The following is a 26,120-nucleotide window of genomic DNA, read 5'->3' as shown; positions in this document are numbered from 1 at the left end:
AGACCAAAGTGTGGACACTTTGCCCCTTCTTAGAATTGGGAACAAAACACCCATGGAAGGAGTTACAGAGACAAAGTTTGGAGCTGAGACGACATACTGGGGATCCATCCCATAATCAGCCTCCAAACGCTGACACCATTGCATACACTAGAGAGATTTTGCTGAAAGGACCCTGATATAGCTATTTCTTGTGAGGCTGTGCCGGGGCCTAGCAAACACAGAAGTGGATGCTCACAGTCAGCTATTGGATGGATCACAGGGTCCCCAACTGAGGATCTAGAGAAAACACCCAAGGAGCAAAAGGGGTCTGCAACCCTATAGGGGGGGAACAACAATATGAACTAACCAGTACCCCTCCCCACCTGCCCAGAGCTCATGTCTCTAGCTGCATATGTAGGAGAAGATGGCCTACTTGGCCATCACTGGGAAGAGAGGCCCATTGGTCTTGCAAACTTTATATGCCTCGATACAGGTGAATGCCAAGGCCAAGAATTGGGAGTGGGTGGGTAGGGTGGTTGGGGGGTAGGGTACGGGGAACTTTTGGGATAGCATTTGAAATTTGAAATGTATATAAAGAAAATATCAAATAAAATAAAATAAAATAATAATAATAATAATAATAATAATAATAATAATAATAATAAAAGCCATTTTATTATACTTAAGATAAACTAGGTTCATTACTATTTGTGATGAAACATGTTTCTCAGTGATTGGGCTATACCTCACTTGTAACTTTAACTACAAATGATAATGTACTGCCTGTTCCAAGAATGGTGATCAAGTCTTTGTTTCAAAAGGTTAATAACCATCTTGCAATGCTCCCTTTGTTTCAAAGGGCAGTTATGGCCACCTTCTTATGACTTCCTGTTATTATAACCATATTGCAAATCATGTCTTTGTTTCAAGAGGCCATTGGGACTAATTTGTTTATACTTATTTTCTGCCCTGTAACCCTGCCTATTTTGCCCATCAAATTGCCCATTTGTAAATGCCCTATCCCTTGCCTTCCTTGAATCCAATGGTGACCTATCCAATCCCCATCTTAGGGAGAGGCAGCCCATATATATGAATTTTTTTTAAAGCTTACTAGCTTGCCTTAATTGCTTCCTTTAATTCATTTGGCCATGATGTTTTGGGTCAGTTGTCTTTCTCCTCTCATCTTTGATATTAACATTGTTTGACATATAAAAATGTCTATGTTTATGTGGAGCAATATGTAGGTGCCTATGTAGGCAGCTGTAAGCTATTTGACATGGATGCTCAGAACCAAACAGAGGTCCACAAGAGCTGTCTACACTCTTACCTGCCAAGATGTCTCTAACCCCTCAAATGTTGTCACAGAGAAAATATTTTCTTACAGTGTGTTATAATAGAAGAATGCTTTGGGAGGGGAACATGAAGCTATATACTCCTAGCTCAAGAGCTATTGGAAGTCAATGGCTGCTGGTGGAGGGGTGTGATCTCTCTGAAGGGGTGTGGCTGCTGGTAGATTTCCCAAGTTCAGCTATATGGCTCCACACTCATTAACATGAAGGCAACACTAATTGGATTCCGAGTTTTGTTGTTTGTTTGTTTTGTTTGTTTTTAAAGAAGAGAGCAAGAAGTTGGGAGATGTGTTTGTTAGAGGGCTCAGGGTAGTGGAAAGGAGACCTAGAGGTAACTAATCAAGATACAGTGTATCCATGTATGAAATTGCCAAAGAACAAATTGCAAGTATTGTTTTTAAGTAAGTAATTCTCCTTTCCTACCACTCTTGTATGTTTCTAGGTTTGCCCTTCATATCAGATCCATGTTAATGATGTAAGAAGCTAGAGATTTTAAGAGCTGCTTTGTTGGTTCCTAGCTCTCACTTCAGAGGGATAAAGGTTGTTGGTAATGTCCTGAGAAAAGGGCAGGAAGCTGCCAGTCCTTCTTCTCACCTCCTCTGCCTTGGCTCTCACTTTCACTGTGCAGTCCCTCTATAATGCTCTAGGGGAAAATGAAGAGCTGGACTTGGTAGTTTGGAAATATGAAAAGTTAGCTGTTCCATAGCTATGTGCATACACAGAGCACTGCTGAACTATACAAACAAAAATAATTAAGGAGTTAAAAGCCCAGGCCAGTGGTACAGCATGTGCTTAGAATTCACAGCGTCCTGGCTCCCTTCCTCTGCATCTAAAGCAAAAAATGAAGGTAAGTTTTATGATGTGCATATTTTACAACAGTTAATTTTAACAACTTTAAGGATGGCTGGGATGCTCATATACCTACACAGTTGTTACATTTCATTCTAATTTATTAAGGACACAAGAACTCCCATGTTATTAAAGCATCTTTGAGGGTTTTTATAGCCCATCAATTCCCAGCTGGACTTTATTCATGGATGGCATTGCTTTCACCTAAATGCATAAAGTTATTAGAATTTCAACATGGGCAATGGGGTTTTTTTTAGTAGAACCTGTAGGAGACCATAAAGTGTCAAAAACTATCAAGACAAGCCAGAGTCTGAAAGTGTCTCACATTCCCTTTGTTCTGTGGGCAGCTACAAAGTGATGCTGAAGGAAAATGAATGTTTCATGATTTTGCAGCTTCTAAGGATTCTGTGAATTAGATTTTGCCTACTTTCTTGTGGGTGGAATAGCCCAGAAATGATAAAATCTCTGATGCACTGTAAAATACTCTGCTGATTTGCCATTAGCCCCAGGCTAAGGATCATGGTATCTTGACCTGTGTCTGTTGACTTAGCAACAGCTTCTGTCTCAATTATTTCCCATCATGACAGAACTTGCTGAAATTTGATCTGAACATTGTCCTATTCTCCCTTCCTAGAAATGAAATTGAAAGTGGTGTTTTCTGTGCGTTATTAATAGGATATTTTAAAAGAATTCCCTAGAAGAATCTAGAGGTCTACAAAAAAGAGCATAACCCATTCTTTTTTTCCATAAATATTGAGTTTAATTAGCTTTTCTGTAAGGGGCTTGTATGTACCAGGTACTGTACCAGAGGGTATGAGTGTGGACATACTCAAGGGTGCTCGGAGGTACCCTTCCATTCTCAGCTTGTGGGCATCACTGAGCACACATGTCGAGTTTCTGAACTCTTCACTTTCATGGAGTCTTTCTTCCCTCCCAATAGCTATACAGTTTTAAGTATTTAGATGTAGCATGTTTCTGTTCACATCAAATCTTCAGATGAACTACTTACCACTCAAGGATCCATTGTAACTTAGAGTGGAATAGCTGGGTAATTCAACTTTTAAATGGTAGTCAATACAGTCTAACATGGACACAACATACTTTTATATATGGTTACCAGTTTAATGGCAGTTCTTTCAGGCTGTATATTTTTAGTACATCATGACTATTTTTAGGCCACCATTTTCAGGAGACGGGAGTCATAAGTATAGTGTTCCAGTGGGTTAGACACCTTTTTTCACTCTCTAATCTGAAATGCATAGGATCCCTATAAAGTCAATGAGAAAGCTTTCTGCCACAAGAACTCAGTGGGATGCAGGAGGGTAATGATTGATACCTTCGCTTTCAGGACCTACCAGTCATTCGCCGAAGACTGTCATCTCCCTGGACTGGGCACCGCCAACACAAACCAGCCCATGTACTCTTATTTTCCCCAATATGTCCTCAGCTTTCACCTGTTCTGGAATGTATGGATTACTGAAAACACTGTACACCCACCTCACAGTGAGTTGAAAAGAGCCAGGCCCCAAAACTGGAAGAACAAATTCCTTGGAATCGGACTGCCTGAGACTGAAAAACATGTTTTCTTTTTTACATGCTACTTCTTCCCATCTCTGTCTGTCAATATCTTTGTCTCTGTCTCTGTCTCTCTCTATTTGTGTGTGTGTGTGTGTGTGTGTGTGTGTGTGTGTTCGTGCATGCATATGCATGCACATGCATTCATGAATATGAAAACTGGGCTCAGTACAGGGTGCCTTCCTCATTTTTGCTCTATATTTTATTTGTTTTGATTCCTTTTTCAAATAGGGTCTCTCACTGAACCTAGAATTCATCAGTCTGCCTGTATTCCAACCCCCTGGGATCCTCCTGTCTCTACTTCCCAGAACTGAGATTACAGCTGCATGCCACTACACTCAGCTTTTGTGCCTGCGTGCTAAGAACCCAGTTCATGTCCCCATGCTTGCCTAGTATGTGCTTTACTGACTGATCCAGACTCCTTAATCATAGAATTTTAAGTTGCTTCATGAAGGACAGAATCAGTTTATATAAAGTATATTAAAAATATTAAATATTCTCTGAAAATCATCTCGCATGTTGGTACATATCCACTATCCTAATATTTGGGAGAACAGAACAGGAAGATCACAAGTTCAAGGCCCACTTGTGATACAAAGTCAAACTTCATCTTAAAGGTAACAGCAAAAATTCACTGAAAAGCATCAGAGACTCTTGACTTGGCTTGACTTCCAATGCCATCATGTTAACACATGTGTAACTTTTAACCCATGGTTTAACATATTCATACCTGTGTTCCTTCATCTCTAAAATGGGAATGACAGTGATCATTCCTCCTCTATGTGGAGGATGAAATAGGTTGGTAAATGTATAATGCTTAGGATAGTGTCTGCTACACAGTGGGTATGTCCAATTCCCTGCTATTACGACATGCATTGTGCACATGGGTGAGGAACCCAGACTTACTCTCCAGAGTGGTGGGTGGGGGCTTTGCTTGCTGGTCCTTGGGCATCTGACAAGAGCAGCTGAGAAGTTGCTGGATGATCCCTGGACTTAGCTGCTTAAAGTCCTCCTTAGAAATGGACAGACTGCTATTGTTCTGTAGAAATATCTCCACCAACTCCCTACCAGAGAAGCAAGCCTGTACAAAGAAAACATGGAGTTACAAAGCTCAGCCTTGAATCATCTACAAGAACCACTCAAGGAGGCAGAGCTCCACAGGACTGCCACCATTGCATCCTTAACCCGTTGCTATCTCTCGCAAGGTCTCCATAGTACCTCTCTTTTACTCTGAGTATAACTTCATATTCCTGGGATGTACCTTTTCTTTCTGGCAGAGACTGATTTACAACAATGCATGGTGTTCTAACCAGTGACCCCTCAGGAGTTTCCATGTTTTTGTTTTCTCCCAGTGTTCAATTGGGGAAACTTTGTATGTACAAAGCCAACTTTATATGCTAAAAAGGAACCTCATGGTAATGAAATTGGTGGCTTTGGTACTATCTCACTTCACAGGGCTGAGTCAGAAACATGTTTTTCAAAAGAAATGAAAGGTTAAATTTGAAGGGAATTAGCTATGTCAGCTAGGCTGTATAAATATTAAATATTAGAGTGGCCTGTCTCTGTTAACATTCTATAAAAAATAACAGCAAAAATAATTATTTCTGACTGACTTTATTTTTATCCTGTTTACCTATAGTTTTGTTCTTTCATGTTGTATAGGTATACTTAGACAAAACTCCTAAAATAAATGCAACATGCCTCTAAAATCAGCCCAAGGTTGTTTTTGCATTTTAAAAGTAAAAAGTAGGCTTGTATACACGGAAAATTGCAACTTAAAAAAGTCTTGAGTAAAGGTTCATACCACCAAGCTGAAGGTCTCAGTTCAATTGCTGAGACCCATGTGATCATGTGATAGAAGGAAAGAACTGAATCCTTCATGTTGTCCTCTAACCTCAAAGAAGGTAGGTGTGTGTGTGTGTGTGTGTGTGTGTGTGTGTGTGTGTGTGTGTGTGAAATGTTCCACAATAGTGTTTCTTATTAAAATATGTATGTGCTTACTTACTTGACCAACATTTCCTAAATAATAATATAATAAAGAACAAAGAATAAAGAATATGTTTTTAACCAAGCTATATGCACATTCTGTGTCTACAAATTTAAGCAATTACTACCTCTATGCCTTATCACTAGGATGAAATAATACAAAATGTAGTCTTACATAATAGTTTTCATATGAATGTGATAATATAACTATATTCCCAATGCATAATAAATAGTCAATAAGTGTGAGCCATTACCAGGGGACATTAACTTCTGAACATTTTAATGAACTGTGCAGAAAAAATTCTACTATAGAAATCTGAGCAATGCTAGGATTCTTGAGATTAAAGAAATTTGTTTTCTAATGGATTTCTCAAGATTCTCATGTGACACAGTGAAATATCTGTCTTAAGAATGGCTTTGCCCATGAGCTGACCATGCAAGGTCAGTACAAAGAGCAGCAAAACCTTTGATCCCAGCTGCTGGAGGGACAGAGGCAGGAGCACTACATGTGCAAGGCCTTTCTGGATAAAGAATTCAGACCAGACTGGGGAAATTAGTGAGACTCTGTCTCAATATAAAAATTGGGGGTTGGGAACATAGCCCAACATGTTAAATAATTGCCATGTAAGTGTGAGAGTCAGAGTTTGGATTCCTGGAACCCACACAAAATCTGGGCAGGTCTGGAAACCCACATGTACCCTTGGTATACTACAAGTACAGAGAAGGGACTGCCAGATCAAGCCCCCTTGCTACACTAGCAGAATTGGTGAGCCCTGAATTCAAGTGAGAGAGCTTAACTCAATATATAAGGCAACAATCAGGAAGACTCTACTACTACCCCTTCTGATCTGTACATACATTGTACACATGTGCATACACAAACATTCATGCATACACATGTCAAGAAAAAAATTTTAAAAGAGCTAAGGGTGTAGTTCAATGATAGTATACTTATGTAGCCTAGGTTTCATCTGCAGAACCATTTAAAAGAACCAGTCTATTAAACAAATATGCTTCTGTTACTCAGCACACAAAGGAATCTCTTCCTAATCTTCATTAGATTTAAAGTATCTGCTTATCACTGTTGTTACATATGTAATTATTAAATCCTCTACTGATTTGCATGATTCTTACAGCCAAGGTCTATCTTTGACCAATGTGGCATTCCTCATGCCAAGATAGCACTAGCCCATATTAAATGCTTAGTGTATCTTTTCTAAATTACTTACTCATATATGTAGTATGGACCTAAGAGAAACCCTAAATATTTTTGCCCTATTTCTATGCCTGTAGAAATCCACTTACAGAAAAAGAAAACCATAATCACACCACAAAGATGGAATACTTTGAGAAAAATGCACATTACCTTCATCAGGCTTTTTTAAATTTTTGATAGAACTTCCTTCAGCAATTGAGAATGATAACATAAAATAAAATGGAAATACCTGATCCCAGGAAGGAGAATGATCATCAGACTCTTTGTCCATTGCTGTAGATGTCTTGGGGTCTCTCAAACTGTGTTCCGCGGTGTTTTGTTTCCTTTGGTATTGATGGAGGGTATCCTCTTTGGCACAGGTCCTTCTGGTCGTGAGCATGTTCAGAAGTTGCTCTATTTCTAAAAATTTCATATAAAATCTGGTGTCACATAGAATAGACAGGTCACATTGAGAGTAGTCACAACTTCCATGGTCACAGCATAAAGTGTTTACAGGATAAACTGGCTCTACTGAAAAAGGTTGAAGTGGAACAACAAAAGGATGTTTGCTCTTCCCAGGGGTGCTATTTCCCTCAAAAGACCTTGGCCAAACTTAGGTGATTAGTCTTTTAAGAATAATCCTGCAATGTTATACCCAGGACATAATAAAAGTGGGCAGCCAGTGGACATATATTTCCTGATGAAGGAGAAAGGAAATGGCTCAAGGGTAAAGGCATTTGCTACCAGACTTTATGATTCACTTTGATTCCTGGTTCCCAAGTGGTAGAAGCAGAGAACAAACTCTAGGCAGATTTCCTCTAATCTTTACTTGTGAACTGTGGCCTGGTCTTCATGAAATTTACTCTCTTACATTATCAAGAGATTGTATAGTTCTTTAATGTATATAAATCAATCAAAATGCTTTCCTTTTTGATGTATATGCAAAAAAAAGAGAATAGGTGAAAGTAAGCAGATTATAGAGGTGCACTAGATCTTATTATTAATTCTGCTGTTGACGGTACAAATATATTGTACTCTTCATTCATCTCTTTGCTATTAAAACCATTAATACAGAGAACAATTAAGTAATATAGCCATTTTAATATGGCATTACTTTTAAGTTAAATATAATTTTCCTAAACAGTATTATTAAAATTACCAAATAATTTTATTGTAAATGACCAATTTTAAATAACAATAAAAATATTACCAGCTTTCTATATAATTTGGAAAATGTGACCTGTGTTCAGGAAAAACAGCAATCAATGGTTACATCTCAGAGTATTCCTAGACATAGAATTTCATACCCAAAGTCCCCAAGGCAGCTAGCAATAGTATGTTTAAGGAACTAAACAAAACCATATTTTAAAAACTAAAGTGAAGCATGGCAATAAATTAGATAAAACCAATTTTCAGTAAGAAGATAAAAGTTATATAAAATTTCCAGCAGATATTCTGTAGTGTTGAGAGAAACTGAAAAATAATTATAAAAAGTACACAACAATTACAAAAATTCCTGTAGAATAAAAAGGGGGAAGAACTGGAATGAATTTCAGAAACCTAGAAAACAACAGTTATTATCAACAGATATATATTGGCAGCCACAGACAGACAGGTCAAAGGCTAATAAAAAAAACTGATGAAAACAATGGTAAAGAAAGCAGGTGTGTTATAAAATCTTTATTAGATGCTCAGAAAGCTTATCAAGCACAAAGAGGTTAAGTAAGGAAACATCTATGCCCGCATACATTATAATCAAATGTTTAAAATCTAAGATAAAGTTTTGAAAGAAACAAGATAACGTGATTCAAATATATAAAACAGGTGATGGCTGACTTCCCATCCATACAATAAAGGCCAAAATTTAATAAATAGATAAAAAGTAACAGGATGATGTATTCATAGAATGGAAAGAAACAGTTGTTAATGGTTTTATACCCAACAAAACAACCCCTCAAAATAAATTGGGAAAAATAAAATCCAAGTAAATAGGGAATGAGAAATTTCTTTGGTAATGGACATATAGTACAAGATATATAGAATTACATTTTCTTTTATAAAAAAAGTGTGTTTAGTTTTGTTTATATACATGTATGTGTATAGGAGTATGAGTATGAGTATATGTATGTGTATGTGTGTGCAGTTGCATATAGAGGCCAGAAGAGGGCAGTGAGCTGTCTGGAGCTGAAGTTTCAAGCAAGTTGCAAGTCTTCTGACATGGATGCTGAGAACAGAATTCCAGACTTATGAAAGAGCAGCAAGTCCCATATACAACACTGAGCATGTTTCCAGGCCTGGAATGAAATTCTTTAGGCTGAAATGACCTGAACTTTCTTTGGGGTAAAATTTTGTTTGTTCAAGTTTACTATAAGTGAAGAGCTTCAGAAATTTTGGGTTAATGTAAGAGACTCTATAAATATATTTGTAAATATAAATAAATTTAATGATAAATATTACAGCTTTTTTTTTCAAACTCAGAATGACAGGAAGACCAGTCACCTACCATATTCTTGAATATTATATTGCAATTATTAAACAAAGCAGGCAGATGAGAGGACAAGAAAATTGGAGGAATTGGAAGGAGACAATACTGTTTCAATATGATACAAATGTGTGTGTATTTGTGAAACTATTTAGGAAACCAATGCAAAAACAGCAGTTTTCATTATGCAAATTATAAACTTAATCTATAAAAGTCACATATACATACACTCTACAGAAACACATATATAGGTATGTGAAGTTGAAAATATTATTGGATACAATAATTCTTGAATTATTATTCTTGAATATTATATTGCAATTATTAAACAAAGCAGGCAGATGAGAGGACAAAGAAAATTGCAGGAATTGGAAGGAGACAATACTGTTTCAATATGATACAAATGTGTGTGTCTGTGTGTGTGTGTGTCTGTGTGTGTGTGTGTCTGTGTGTGTATTTGTGAAACTCTTTAGGAAACCAATGCAAAAACAACAGTTTTCATGATGCAAATTATAAACTTAATCTATAAAACTCACATATACATACACTCTACAGAAACACATATATAGGTATGTGAAGTTGAGATATATTATTGGATACAATGTATAATGTGTTACAAATGGCATTCCTACCCAAGCACTGTGGGTGATCTACAGGGCCCTTGATCTACTGTCATCATGTGATGATGTGCCTTCCTCTACTCTAAAATGTACCATGCATCTCTTATATACTGTGTGTTTCTTTTCTGAATTCTTCCAATGGATATAGATCAAAAGGACTAGAGAGAAGAGAGAAGGCCAGAATAGAGAATTAGATCATCCTTTTATATAAGCTTCATGCAATCACTGTAGACAATTACCAGAAGATTGTGAACCTTGTACAAAAGATAAGCAAATATTACCAGTCCTCTGATGGGAGCATCAGATGTACTCTTCAATAAATAACTGAAAATGAATCAAATTTCCACACACAGCCACCAACATACAGGAAGTGGATAGTGTGAGTGTTCATGTTAATTCGGAATGCAACCAGCAATCCACGGGCAAGCACCCCGTTACTCTCCCAACAAAATAATTCACAATAAAATAGATAAAATGGGGGTAGATGCATATGCCACTTACAAGGAAATGAGAAACCTAGCAACATTTTACATTTTGCAGATTTTAAATGTAATTTGTCTATGTGTGTGCATGTGTATCTGCATGAGAATAGGCGCACATGTGCATGACATGCATGTGGAAGTCTACATTGTCACCACTTCACCTTGCTTGAGACACAGACTCTTGATCCTACTATGTATGTCAGGCTACCTGGCCCATGAGCTTCTGATGGAGTCTTCTCTCTCTGCCTGTCTTGCCATAGGAACACTGGCATCACCTATCTCTACCATGTCTGGCGTTATTTAGATGTAGGAAGCTCAACTTAGCTTCTCATGTTTGCACAGCAAGCACTTTAACCATCTTCCTAGTTCATTTTGTGGATCTTATCTGGACCCTGATTCAGATTCATTAAAAAATATATATGTGTAATTTTAAAACTCAGGAAAATGTGGTCCAGCATTCTACAGTTCTGAGAAGTGATTACTTTAGGCCTGGTATTGGTAATGAGATTAAAAAGAAAATCTGCCTTCAGACACTTACATTCAGATATTGAAACTTTCAATTCATTTCTGATACTTAGCTTTCAAGTCATTTTCCTTATTAAATGCAAAGAACATACAAAATCAATATTCAGATTTCCTTCTTGGCAGCACATTTCATCTTGGAGCCTCCAAATGATTTTATCAGAAATGAAATATGTAGTGCTGAATTAGTTAAACCACTTTGACTCGAGGCAAAGCACACATGCTGCACCCACCCAAGAGCTCTCCAGATTCATGAAAGAAAGAAATACATACACACGCGCGCGCACACACACACACACACACACACACACACACACACACACCAATTTTGGTATGCCTTGAGTAGCTCAATGGCTGGGTACTTCTAAACCTCCTCATGGTGAGCAAGCACTTCCCTCCAATATTCCTGAGTTAACATCTTCTAAAATCTGTATTTCATCTCTGCTACCCCAGACCAAATCAGGAAAGTGGCCCCTAGGGCTACTTTTCTGGATTCTTACACGCCATTGGACCTTGAAGCTTCATCTCTGCTTTCCCATCATGTTATTTTCTTCTTCTTTCCCTGTCACTTAATCCCTTACCTGATAAATCTAAAAGTCCTACCCCATCTCCCTGCCCAGGCATTGGCTGCACAGCAATTCTTTATTATCAATCGAAGCCAGCTGAGGGCAGGGGCCCTCAGATCTGGAAGCTAGGCTTTGGGAGGAGAATTCAGGTGAAGCATGAGAACCTGTTCCCAACAGAAGTAGATGAATAACATACAAGTTACCTCTGCTGAGAGAGAAATGGCTTACATTTATAATTACATGCAAGTTGCTACAGACCCTCTTAGGCCATTTTGAATAACATTTTTATCATTCCATACCGATCTGCCATCTCAGGTCCAATGTTATGTGCAAAATAGGGAAGAGTTTAGTTAGTTCTCAAAGACAGGTTTTTAAATCTGCCCGTTTGATTCCATATCCATAATTTGGATCCCTACAAAAATGGGCCAAGTTCATGTGTATGATTCATCAACTGATAAACTTCTGCCCTAAAAGAACATCTGTGCTCTCTTATTGCATGCCAAGATAAGACAATGCTTAAAACAGACCTGGATAAATTCCATCAACAAAATACTCAAGCCTTTGTTTTCTGGCACAATTAATCAGACAGATGTGACTTGGGAATGAAATTTGTGAAAAACAATCTTACCAGATAGGTGGAGGGTATTGGTACTATTCAGGAAACTGAAAATATACTCTGTAAAATCATCTGGAGAAGGCAAGGCTTTTCTCCCCAGACAAACTCCTTGGAGTGACAGAGCGATGATGGTTGCGGCCAGCTGAGGAAGTGTCTTTTCATCAGCACCATTGCTGCCCTGAATGCCAGATTCCCTCTGCAGAATCTTAGTTTCCATACACTACAACAACAAGAAGGACATGTTAACTTCTGTAGTTCCGTTGAGGAGTGGCATATCTAAAAGAAGATTGATTTGTAGGCATGATGTCATCACTCTACTACCTAAGGGGAAGCTGGATTTGGGAAATATGGGACGTTTTCAAATCTAATCCCACCCTCCTACATCTCAGGTATCTACCCTTCCTTATGATTGTCTTAAAGATATACTTTCTGAAGTGCATGCCCACTCTTATAGCTTGCATCCTTTCCCTTGATGAATTTTCTTCCAGATTCAAGGATTCTTGTAGGCTAGATGCATCCTAGCACTGATGCACACACTAGGACCTGCAATGATTAATCTTAATTGTCAACTTAATGAAGTTTACCATCACCTGGGAGAAGTGTTTCTAAGCATGTCCATGGGAGAGTATCTCAATAAGGTCACCTGAGGTAGAAAGTGCCATCCAATGTAGGTGGTGTCACTCCCTAGGACTGGGATTCTAGGCTGTATAAAAAGGACAACACAGGCTGATACAAGTATTCATTGCTGTCTTCCTATTGGATGTGGGACTGAGTGACTAAGTGTTTCATGCCCCTACTGCCTTGATGTCGCTGTCTTGATGGGCTGTACTTTAACTATGAGCCAAAAATAAATTTATACATCCTTAAATCCATCTCATCAAAGTATCTTGTCATAGTAATAGCAAAGTAACTGAGACACAACCTTTACTTCTACATCTCCCTTGAGCGCAAGTTCACTGTGTATTCACTACAGTGAGTAGTCCACTCTAACACAGCATCTGCATTCTTTGAATTCCTATGGAACATAGGACAAGTGGCATTCTTGTGTGTGTATTCAATTTTCCTGATTAAATTATACTTATCTGACAAGGCAGAATTTTACCATAAATACTATTATTGATCTCTTTTACTTATTAAAATAAAATACCCGCTATGTGTCATGTCCTATGGCACAAATGAACTGGAGTGAGTTGCTCATCCAAAGAGGACACAAGCATGTGTTATTAAGTCAACATTCACTTCTTGTGACTTTGAAGAATGAATAGAAGCCTATTGAGTTAATCTCTCTGAGGTCTAGTAGTGAGTTTGACAGGCATCTACTCATAGCTGTAGTGGAAATCTGGAGGTGGAAATTAGGAACTCATGCAAGCTGAGCAAGTGTTCTACTCTGGGCTTCATTCCCAGAAATGTGACCACATTGATAATACTTGAAAGTACTATGAGAGAAAGGAACAAGTTGAGACATAACAGCATGACCCTCACGGCGATGTAAATTTTTCATAGGCTGTATAAATGAATGTTATAGTCACAAGGTTCTTTTAAGGGTAGAATCTCCAGCCATTTTTTTTTTGACCCAAGAAGACCTTACAGTACAATCAATACTTATCTTCCAGAAGAGACAGGGCTAGGATGAGGTAGAAAGCAACAGAACCTCAAAGGCTTCAGCACTTGGGGATATTGATTGAAGACAATGAAATGAAGTTACTTATGGAAGTGATAGTGAAGGAATTGGGTGAAGTGTGTCTGGATGAGGACACTAACATGTAAAACCACTTCTAGAAGTTGGTTGAGGACCATCTAAAATGGCTCCTAGGGGTGTGACCTGTGGAAGTCAAGTCCTGTGCATTTTAAAAGCTGGGACTGCAAGGGATAGGCTAGTATGTAACTCCTATGCTGTGTAGAACAAAGCATCAGTCTGCAGAGAGATGTCACCAGCCTTCTGCAAAGGCTGGACTGACTGACTACCTAAGTCATTGTGGTTAAATAGACTACAGAAACCATCTAGAAGTCATATAAATACATTGGTATCTTTAGGAGATCACTGTCCTAAAGCAAAGAAAGGTGCATGACAGTAGTTTACTTCTTGTTAACTGGATGGGAAAAAAAAGTAGTTTTCTGTGTCCTGTTATTTTATTCTCTATAGATGTTTGATCTTACAAATACCACAAAGACTGACCACTGACTATGTGGGCAGCATAAGTAGAAACCCACTCCTACCCACCATTTTGCTTTAAGTACTGGATTTTCATTTCTATTTAATCTGCATCAAAAGGCAGTAAGGGGGCAGGATGTCTAAAATCCTAGTAGGTAATTTGAGCCAATTTAACATCATAGAGAAATCACAATGAAGATGTTACAGTTAGGAACACCTAAGGAGGTGTTCAAGCTAAAAATTGAATTCCATCAAGGAACCTTTTTCTAACATTGGAACAGGATCAACTAGGCCAAAGATTAATATTCACAGGATTGGAGGTGTCATAAGATCTTTGCAAGGTGCATAGTAAATATGTTTTTCCTTGTATACCAAGTAAAAAGAGAAATTAAGTACATTTGTAATATATATAAAGGGTGTTTGTTGGTTGTTGAGCCAGAACAGACTAACAGAGACTTTTCCTCCTAACTTCCCTATTTTCTTCTGTATAAAAAGTTTGATGCTCAATTTGCAAATTACATTCAGATTCTACACAATCTCTCGTGTTGGTCTGTCTGTCATTCGCCGACTCTCTGCCCACCTGCGACCAGAGACCCATTCTACGCAGACAAAGGGACCCAGAGGTTCTGTGGCAAAGCTTGTTTTTACAAATCAATGAATAATTCAAAAGATAATAAAGATTTGCAACCATTGTTTCATAAATAATGTTCATACCCCCTTCAAATTGTGGTATGGGTCCTCAAAGAACTCTTCTGGAACTCTGACTCAAGATTTATGAAGCAGAGGGTGTAGCTCAGTGGCAGAGTGCTTGCCTAGTAAGCATAAAGCCCTGGGTTCAATCCCCAGTATCAATGATGATGATGATGATGACGACGACAACAATGACGACAGTGTGTGTGTGTGTGTTTGTGTGTGTGTGTTTGTGTGGTATAGGCATGTGTGTAAATGTGTACATGTCCTGAGTGTGACCATGTAGAAGCCAGAAGTCAATGTTAATAATTATCTTCTACCTTTATTTTTTGAGACATTGTCTGTCAATAAACCTGAAGGTTGCCATTTTGACTAGACTGACTGACCACAAGTCCCAAATAACTGCCTTTTCCCCTCCAACCTGATGATTGCAGGAGTAATTGTAACCGCCAGTTTTTACATAGGTACTAGAGACCCAAATACAAGTGCCTGTGCTCATGCTTCCAGCATGTTACCTGCTGAGGCATATCCTCAACTCCATATAATGAGAATAATAATAATAGTAATAATAATAATAACAAAAACATTGCATTCAGATACCTTTGTTTGCTGAAACTTCCCATTGTACATCAGAAAGTATGCTTGAAAGGCAAGCATTTCTAGAATAGTAATGAAAGCAGGTACCCATGTCCTGAGAGTAAGGGCTAGGGGTAGATGAGAAGGAGCCCGGACACACAAGGCTAAGCAGCAGGTTAGCTGCTGTTTGGTGTTAAGTATTGCAAATAATACTTTTACAAGTGATTTCATCAGTGAAATCACTAATGATAAATCATCTCTTAAACTGTTTCTGCCTTCTTCTTTGACCAGAAGCCACGACAAATGGACATGTGGTCTTTCACCACTGTAGTTCATCTCTTGGATGTGGATCAAAATTTGAGTCACAGTTATTCAGGAGATGAGAGCTGTCCTGTCACCTGCCCTGCCTACCCACCCACCCACCCAGCTTCTGACTAAAAGTCATCTGCCATTAATCATTCCATTTCCACTTGGACTTTTGGATTATGTCACTATCCTAGAGTTAAACCGGAAGTACATATCTCTCTTAGAAGTTCATCCATGTCCTAGGAGTAAGTGGCAAAACTATGAACAAGCCTACAGCTCAGCTGTTCCTCACGTCTTACCTGGCTACTGGAAGTGCCAAAGTACTTCCTGGTGAAAGCCAAGATGTCATCAGTCTCCTTCTCTGAAAGGAAATAGGAGTCTTCATCCTGCCTAAGGCCGAGTAGACTGTGCAGGTAAAACTCATATTCTCTGCTGCTCATGTTGAGCTTGGAAGAACAGATCTCCTCCTGATGAATTATGTAGTAGAGGAGAAGGAGAGAAACTCTCTGGACCACCTCCTCTCTTAGCTCATCCTCCAAATTTCCCCCAGCTGTGAGTAACAGTGCATCTGCTTCCAAACACTATAGGGGAAGGTAAGAAGGAAAGAAGACAAAGTCAAGCTTTATACAAGACTGAATTATTCCACACAAGATATCAAATTCTTATGCCTTGTGAGTACAGGGTATAGCAGTTAGTTCCTGCAGCTACATCCATGAGAGAGTGAGTCATGGTGAGACTTTTGTCTGATCACCATTTCCTCCTGGGGACCCTTCCTGTAAAAGGGGCTTTGTCCTTTGTATAAACCCAGCCAATTCCTTGGCTTTTGAAATGATGTCCCATTGCACATTGCATCTTCTGTCTGACTCTATACTTTCTCTTCTGACTCATCTTATCCTTTCTCTCTAAACTTCTGGTCTTGTGGTTTTGTTTCTTTGAAGTCCCATCAAGATCTTTCCACAGTCTTGCAGGCCTCCTCCTTGCTATCATTTTTTTCAGGTCTTAAATGTCACTCTTAGCCAGATGTGATGGTGCACAACTTTAATCCCAGCACTCAGAAGGCAGAGGCAGGAAGATTTCTGTTGAGTTTGAAGCCACCCTGATCTACAAAGCAACTTCCAGGACAGCCAGGATGGTTACACAGAGCAACCCTGTCACAAACAAACAAACAAACAAACAAACAAACAAACAAATGTTACTCTTTACAGAGGCCTTCCCCAAGGCTCTCAATCTATATTGTACCTCACAATGTTGTTCTATAAAAAAATAGCATGCAAAATACACATGACTTTCAAATTTTCTTGATGGCAATGTTTTAAAAGTGAAAATAAACAGGTGATATGTATTTTAATACTTTACAAATTTTTTACATATTTAAGATAAAATTATTTAAGCATGTAATTGAAAAGTCTAAGAATGACTAATGAGATAATCTATGCTCTTTTTGTAGGTCAACTCTTTGAAATCTAGTGTACATTTGTCAGGATATTTCTGTCAAACAAGTCACACATATCAATATTTTTGGTATTTATTATTTATTCAATAAATATTTATTCAACAGTCACTTGTAGCTATAGCTACTGTGTTGGACAGACATCTCTAGCATTGCATTTTTTTTCACAGCACTATATTATAAAATTTCTGTTGACCTGACCATTGTATTTTGTCTGTTACCAAGAACAAGAGTTTATTTTGTCAGGTTTCCAGGACAGGTCTAACCCTCAGCATGTGGCACAGAACCAAGTACTGAGCATCTTGTAAAGATGCAGTGACACTGCCCCTCCCCAGGCCTCTGCTATTCTTGCCTAGGAGAACTGCCAAATGATTACATCAAAGGGAATCAGAACATAACCATACCTAAAATATATCTCTTTTGCATGTAGACAATTTTGGTTTAAAGGCAACTGGGAAACAGTAAATATGAAAGCAGTTTCTGCACTCTCTCTTTCTTCCTAAAGGCAAAGACTAAATTTCCATTGAGAAATGTGTCCTTTATGTACCAAGAACAGAACATTCTTATTCCAGGGAACTGATATAATTCTGTAAATTCACATAGACTTTACCAAATCACCCCCCACCATCTATGATTTAGGGTCTTTTGTATATTTTCCTAGTGAGTTCTCACAATTTACTACCCTGAAGCCATCTTTCCTCTTATCACATCTCTATAATCCATTGTTGTTGTTGTTGTTAAATTGGTATACATTTCCTACTCACTCTGATGCATTATTTCACAAGTCACAGAGAAATGTGAATTCTCTGATTTGAGATGGTCACATGACGTAAGACCTTCAACATAACATCATTGGACAGTGAAAAAATGACAGGGATTCTGGCTGAAAATTTTTTCAAGAAATAAAAATACCTATTCATTGAAAGTTAAGAAGTTCTCTCAGTATCTAGTAGCAGCTCTTCTGCCAAGCTACAACCTCAGGCTGAAGCATTGGGTGATGTCTGTCTCAAATTTCAGGGAGGTTCACCCCACTGTGGAGATAATTACCAAGGGTCTTTTAATATGTTATCTTGGAGGTTCTAATAACATGGCTGCTATGTGACATGCTGGGTAATATCTGGTGCACACAGTACACATTAGTAAGAAACTGCAGATATCCATCTTCAAAGCAAAGCATGAAGGTGTTCTTCCTGAAGCCACATACACTGTAGACCTCGTGCTTTTCAAATCAACTTCTGGGCACATACAGAGGTCACACAAACTCCACTCTGAAGCCACAACAAACCTTTTGCTTTCTGTAAGTAGGCCCCATCCTACAGAGAGTGTATGAATTGGGAACTGATGATGGATGGAGCTGAAACCAAGACACAAGCAGTAACTGGGTTGACACTACCATGATAAGACCATTCTATGTACTAAATAATCTTGTGAAGCCCACACTACACATAATGCTACTTATGATTTACTGACAGTGCTCTGCACAACACCATGTTGAGCACATCACACACTCAGGTGCTCTTCAAAATGTAATCTAGCTACTGCTAGAAAATATAATTTTGGGTGGCTTCCAACTCACAGACAGAGACAGGTATATTTGACTCTGCCTTGCACATAGTAATTTTTTGATGGTGGAACTTCCATTCTGCTATTTTTAATGGAAAAAAATTCTCAATCTCTTTAATAATCCTCTAAAAATAGCCACATGATGTAAGGCATTTGGAATACCAATCACTCCATTATTTAATATTTAATGAGATAGCAGATAAATTTGTATTGAACATGCAAGGATATTGAACTGAATCAAATATGTATAATTTTTCTCTTATGAAAAATGTTGGCCCATAGTATAACTTATAATGAAATCTAAAAGATGCTAAGTTACTTGATTAAAGACCCATAGCTAGTAGTGGTTAGCTATGTAAACATTAAATTCTTCAACAAATCATTTTCTGTCCTTCCTATTTTGGTAGGAAGATGTACTGGATGGCCCTGGTGCTATTTGTATGTTGATGCTAATTTCGCTTTCCTGGGAGGGTCTTCAGATAAGGATTGAGTCATACTAAGGTGACTTCTTGTGAACCAATTCCCTAAGGAATAAAGGAATAAATCACTAGGCGATTAGGCAGGACTTCTTGGTTGAAGAGAGGAAGAGAGGGGACAGGAGAGAATTAGGTCTTTTTGGACAGGGATAGATAGCATCTCTGGTTTCAATGGTGAATCTGTCAGGATTCACCAGAGGAGGATTTAGGTTTAATAAGGCTTACATGATTAGGATTTTAGCTGTTGTGCCCAATGAATGAGTTACCATTGTTTCTGAACTAAGTTTGTGTTGTGTTTTCCTTCACATGGAGGCTTGTCCAGGTTCAAGAGAGGTAGGGCAGCAAAGCATGGGCTTGCATGAGGTACCCCACAAAGGCAGTGTGGGATTTGAAGCATGGGAATGGTGTGGTAGTGACCCGCCAGTGGGAACCTAGTAAGTTGGGTGGAGAGACTATGGAGTTCTGAGTCAGAGTCTCCATGAGATAAAAACAGGTCAGCAATTGCCTCCCATTGCATAGCCAGACAGGCCACCAGAGCAGAGGCACAAGCTTGGGAATGTGCAGGTTCTCATTTGTAATATTTCCTGCAACCGGAAGATAGGTGAGCTGAAAACGGAAAGAGGATTGGTAAGGGTCTAATGTCAGTAATGAAAATAAGATGGTGGAGAAGTATGATTGAGCATTTCAGGGGAAGGTTGTTGCCCTGATTAAAATGTTGCCAGAGACACTGGGTCAAGGAAGCTCATGAGGCCACCATGTCAATCACATGTTGTCATGTCAGCAGACATAAAGGAGTGCACAATGTCCCCTGTGCATATGCTATGGTGTCTCTGAGACTCCTATTCATTCCTGATTCCACCCCAATGTTTAATACAGGGTACATACCATGGCGTATCAGAGAATAGAACATAAGTCATAACTGCTCGGACAGGTACTGTAGGATAGGTTAGCTTAAAGAATATGACAAGGAAGATAAAGTTAGCTTCATTCTGACTTTAAAAAGTTCAAGACAGTTCTTGAAGTGTTTTGTTTTGTGTGACAAGACTTAGTCTCACTAAACAGGAGTCACAAAGCTTTTTCCTGAATCTCTGGATGCTTGATGAAATAAAATATAACTCTGAATCAAACACGTTAAACCATTATAGTTTTTATAATTAAATCTTAGAGAAGCTACAGAGGCCAATGCCTTGAAAGCTATAGGAAGCTTTAAAAAGAAGAAAATAATAATTTTTCCTCTAGACAACTAGGACTGGTGATGGTGAGAAGAGGACCGAAAACCTGCAGTTCACCACCACTCAATTTAACTTTAGGAATGAAGTCTTCAACAGTTGTCACAGTTGCATATGGAAGAGGATGTTTAACAAAATTTTGCAAATGTTGCCATCTCATAAAAATCAAAATCTATTCAAGGCTACACACTCTGGTAAAATATTCTTTGTTACAGAAGAAAAGCTTCATTCAAGACTAAGTCCGCCAGTGTCCCTTTAGATTTTGTCAGGTGGCAGTGTAGGATTCATAGGGAAGAAACAAACACAGATTCAGAGAATTCATTTTTAAAGATTCTATAAGGAAATGCACTTGGGGGGGGGCAATTACTTAAACTCCAAGCAAGGGCTCACTTTAAAGGCTAACTGATCTACCCAGATCTTAATGGCAATTGTCCATCACTCCCTAAAGTTAAGTCAAATTACCTCCTTCTAATATATAATTCAGCTTTGCGTACACTAAATAATAACTGCAGCCACAAAGAGCAGCATGAGATCTGTCTACATCCACAGCAGAAAAACAGTGAAATAAGACAGGTTCAGAACTGATAAGTATAATGTTTCCATCTTGTTGCATCTATCTATCTATCTATCTATCTATCTATCTATCTATCTATCTATCTATCTATATTTACCTATCTATCTATCAGCTATCTCTTTCTTTTTGGTATGTATGTATGTATGTATGTATGTATGTATGTATGTATGTATGTACAAATGACATGAAAGTGGAAGGGGCATCTGTGGAAAAGAGAAAATGGGTAGTGGATGAAGCTAGGCTAGATAGGAGAGGCTACTGGTAGGAAATATAGTCAAGGTATGTGTTATATTTAAATAAAAATATTCTTATGAAACCTACTTTGCACAAAGGATATATGTTGATAAACAGGAAAGCTTTTCAGCTGGAGAGTTATCTCAACATTTAAAACCACTGGCTGCTCTTCCAGAAGAATGTTTGGATGGATGCCCAGCATCGTGTGCCAGTTCACAACTGTCTGCAACTCCAGTCCCAAAGGGACCTTAAATCCTCATCCAGCATCTGTGGGCATTACATACATGTAGTGCACAGACATACATTCAGGCAAAATACCCATACAGATGAGAAAAACAAATCTTTTTTTAAAAAGAAAGACAGTTGCTATCTGCAAGAAAACTTTGCAAGTTTAGAGTCCTCCAATGTTTAAAGTTTGCTTTAGAGGTACTAGTAAATATACTACCTTCTTTCAAATACCTAAAAGCTTTACAAGGTATCTTTTTCAAATAGAAATTGTATCACTTCATTTTCTGGCCATAAGGCCTTAAAGGGTGATGGGTGATGGAAGGAATGCACTACGACTGTGGCTTTTCTGGCTCACAGAAATAATAGTCCTATGTAAGTGAGCTCATATAAATCAGTCAGATATATGAAACTTACAGCAAGTGAGTTGGGAATGGGGCAATTGTGGGCTAAAATCTGCTCCTTAAACAGTGACCATGGCCTTGAAAGGATCTGAAATTTTCAGTTAAAATCCTAAGCATCTAAGACAGATGAAGAAGGGAATGTCTGGAGATGGGTTTCTAAGAAATGTCATTGTTTCAGAGTCCCTGAAAAAGGAGCATACATTGCCTTGGAGAATAAGGACAATTATGGACTGAAGGCATTGTGAGCTCCACGTACCAGCATATGCATCTGTCTCGACATGATCCTATAGAGTTATACTAGAAGAGACCCATTTCCTTTGATTAAAGATGGGAAGAAGAGGTTCAATATGCCCCAATGACTAGAAGTTTCCTAACTAGAGGTATTTCCCCTCCTGGAAGCTATGCAGAGTCCTAACTCCCAGTATGAGTGGGTTAATTCCATAGGGGTTATTTATGTTAATCCCAAATATGGAAGGAGAAAAAAAAATCAATGACCCAAATCACCGTGGAATGCAAGCAACTGATTAGAACAAGGTATTTTTGTTTTTTGTTTTTTGTTTATGTTTGTTGTTGTTATTCATATACCAGGGCTGCCTCCTACTAAGGAGGAATTTGAGAGGTCAGCCTTGGATATGAGGAAGACAAGGCTTTCATAGAGCTCAGGGTAGAGAGTTTCCAAATGAGAGACTTGGTGGACAAAATAGGATTACAGGAGCAGAAAAATAAGCCTAACATGTCAGTCCTTCCTGAAACAAAGGTAGGGTTGCAAGATACCACGTTTTGAAACAAACAAAGACATGGTTCCTGTTTCCTGGAATGGGCAGTATAGAACCATTTGTAGTTAAAGTTACAGGTGTGGCAGAGCACAGTCCTTGAGAAGCAGAGGTGAACAGGAATGAGCCTAGAGCCTAGTTTGTCTTTACTATAAAATAGCCTTTAAGCCTAAGATGGAGGCAGGCTGGCTCTTCACTTAATCATGACATGAGTCCATTAAAACTCTATCCAGGGGCTGGGAACACAGAGCAATTGCCAGAGTTCTTTTCTATCATGCATAAAGCCCAAGATCAATTACCAGAAATAAAAAACAGAAAACATTCCACTTATTCTTAGAGAGAGAGAGAGAGAGAGAGAGAGAGAGAGAGAGAGAGAGAGAGAGAGAGAGAATCAGGACCAAACTGTTCATTTTAAAAAACTACAACTTGAATGGCTTTATTTTTAAATTCCCCATGTTTTCGGATACCTCATACTGATTTTTCTAATTCCACTTTACCTTTTTTTCCTCATCAGAAATTCAATGACACCACCTCAGTCTTTCTTTCCCCAAATACTGAGAGATACAAACCCACCCCTTGCTCTCCCGGTTTCCCACAGAATATCCAACATGAGCATGACCTGTCAAGAATATGTCTTAAATTAATGAAGAGACTCAACAACAAAGCCAAACCCTGAGGTTTGGTGCCAGAACCCGAATGCTGCTGCAACTGGATGACCTTTCCTCCACTGGCTCTTCATGAAGGACAAGAAAATGTTTCTTAGGTGTCATACAAAAGGAATATTCAGGACAGTCAAACCCTCTCCTATCAGTTTCCCTTTTCTTCAGTTTCCTAGAGAAAGAGAATGAGCAGCCCTAAGATACTGCACTCTTAGACTGAGCATTTCCAAGCCCTGGGACAGATATAATTCAAGAGGAAGCCAAACAGCCAAACCCTTATAATGTCACTAAAAATAAGATAAAATACCCCTTCCCTCTTCTTCAGCTCCAAACATGGAGAACAGTCTTGCCTGTTTATGTTCACCCAGTAAAACCAATATTTAAGCAGCCTTAATAAGGCACTTCATATCATTAAATGAGACCATGGCCCTGAAGCAGATTCTCAGCGGAAATTAATAAGATCTGACTCCTGGTTATTTCCAGTGGGATGTCTGTTGTTACTATCTATATCTATTAATGTCATCACAGAAGAGCTGCTTATTATAACACATCTCCTCTGGGAACCATTGGGTGTTTTAATAATTATCGCATTATTTATCATTCACAGAGAGCAGAGAAAGCATTCTATCTGTGCAAGACCCTTTTTATTACAAGAAGGACAAAACCAAAAAACATTTGGCCAGGAAATGCACACCCTCACCCCATCCTCAGCCCAGATCTCTGTGGGACTGAGAAAGACAATCCAGATTGGCTTTTGAAGCAGACATGCACTTCTGGTTTGCTTATACGTGCTTTCAACTTATCTATATATCTACAAGTTTTTCCTTTAAAAACTCATTGATCGGGATGGGGTGACAAAGAGGGATTTTGTGGGCAGTTATTTTAAGACCTGGGTTCTCTTCCATAGTGATACTTGATGGACCTCCTCCAGGGACTTCAAACATCCACAATGGAACCTGATGGACCTCCTCCTACAACAACCAAACCCTGGGATTAGTAGTCCCCCCAGTTTTATGCTAAAGCAATCTGGGGATAGTTACAAGGGAGGAGGGTGGGTTTAAAGGGACAAGGAGATGAGTGGGATTGGGGTCCATGATGAGAAATTCACAAAGAATCAATAAAGATAGAGGGGCAGAGAGAGGGAGGAGGAGGGGGAGAGGGAGGGAGGGAGAGGGAGGGGAAGGAAGGGGAAGGAAGGGAAAGGAAAGGAAAGGAAGGGTAAGGAAGGGAGAGACAGAGAGAGAAGGGAAACTGATCATGAGCAACAACAACACAACCATCCTAGGCAAATCAAGATTCAGCCTGGGAAGGAGGAAGCCTTTATGCAGTAACTGTATGTGAGCTGCACAACTGGTTCTGGTGAGAAGACAGGGTAGGGTTTGCTTGTTAGGTCAGGAGGAGGAAAGCTGTAGGGAAGGCTGTGGAATAGGTCTTGGGAAGCATGGGAACAGTTTCAACTCTAAATGCAGCACTTCTCTCCTGAAGCTCTGATTGCTCACTGCTAGTGATTGTCAAGGCACTAACTCGGGACCACACAGACTTTAAAAAACACTAACTGACACCTAGGAGTGCACGTTCAGGAACTGAATGTCAGGCAAATATCAGAATGCTGGGATTGTCTCACAGAAGATCAAAAGCCTCTGTCTAATATCATCCATGGTCATTGCAGGGCAAAAATAAAAGGATCTCAGAAAAGCAGAAGGAAGGAAGGGCCAAGCATTCATCAGCAAGCCAGTGCCCCTAAAGAAGCACAGAGGCTCTAGAAAGCTTAAACACTTTTTCCTAATTGGAAAAAAAAAATCCCTTGTGAATGGTTTGTTTTAAGGAAGATTTGGGACATTATTGTGCCAGGCTGAACTTCTAGCTTGCATATGAACCTTGCATGTCATTTCGTTGTGATAAAGCCATCTCTATGTGATCCACTGTTCCCTTTGGAGCAATTCTTAGTACCCGACCCCACTTTATTTCACTAACCAGCTTGCAGTCTCCTTGTGTCCAATCTGTTCTCTGTGGACACCCAGTCCTCTCCAACAGAATTTTGATGAGGCTTTGTGGATGGTTGAGGGACCAGTGGTCACCAGCAGAGAGGACCCTCAGAACTTCTAGCAGGCCTTGGCTCCCAGCTCTGCTGTTATTCTGAGTGAGGGTTTTGCTGGTCTCAGTAGAGGAAACGAGGCTGAGGGAGTGGGACAGTAGGATCATCCACGCTGAAAGATTGGTCCAGAAGCACATGTCCACTCTTGAGCTTGAGTTGCGTTGGGGGTGAATGGGAGGCTTCATGCAGGACAAATTTACAACCAGAGGGTTTCCTGTGGTAGAAAAGGGAAAATAAAGACTTCAAGACTTTCAACATGTTTGAAATGACTCACTAATTGGGTGCCTGGGCCAATTTGCAACAACAGGGGATCTGCATGCCACTTATAACCCCAAAGACCAGGAAACTTCCTACCTCACAGTGGGCAGGAAACTATGCCTGCACTAATCAGTTAAATGGTTAAATGAGGGTGCACTTTCCATGTCTGCAGCCAATGCCTGGCCCAGGACCCAGAGTGAGCTGCAACACCATTACAAAAAAAAAAAAAAAAAAA

At 39.0% G+C, this 26,120-nt stretch overlaps 1 protein-coding gene across 4 annotated transcripts in view; it reads right to left on the bottom strand.

Moving 5' to 3' along the window:
* The window catches only part of Slc39a12 (solute carrier family 39 member 12), a 104,103-nt gene that overhangs the window by 74,354 nt on the left and 3,629 nt on the right, over positions 1 to 26,120 (bottom strand). For 3 of the 4 annotated variants that reach the window (XM_021156381.1, XM_029469894.1, XM_029469888.1), the window contains exons 3-6: positions 16,245 to 16,526; positions 12,234 to 12,441; positions 7,184 to 7,353; positions 4,659 to 4,833 (exon numbers count right to left, since the gene is read on the bottom strand). In XM_021156381.1, coding sequence (XP_021012040.1) covers positions 4,659 to 4,833; positions 7,184 to 7,353; positions 12,234 to 12,441; positions 16,245 to 16,526 — 835 coding nt within the window. Of the gene's footprint in view, positions 1 to 4,658; positions 4,834 to 7,183; positions 7,354 to 12,233; positions 12,442 to 16,244; positions 16,527 to 25,506; positions 25,838 to 26,120 lie in introns of those variants that run through there. The other variant, XM_021156383.2, reaches the window with a different exon arrangement.

This window comes from Mus caroli, chromosome 2 (genome assembly GCF_900094665.2).
Source record: "Mus caroli chromosome 2, CAROLI_EIJ_v1.1, whole genome shotgun sequence".
Taxonomy (NCBI): Eukaryota; Metazoa; Chordata; class Mammalia; order Rodentia; family Muridae; genus Mus; species Mus caroli.
This window is presented reverse-complemented; position numbering and strand designations above follow the sequence as displayed.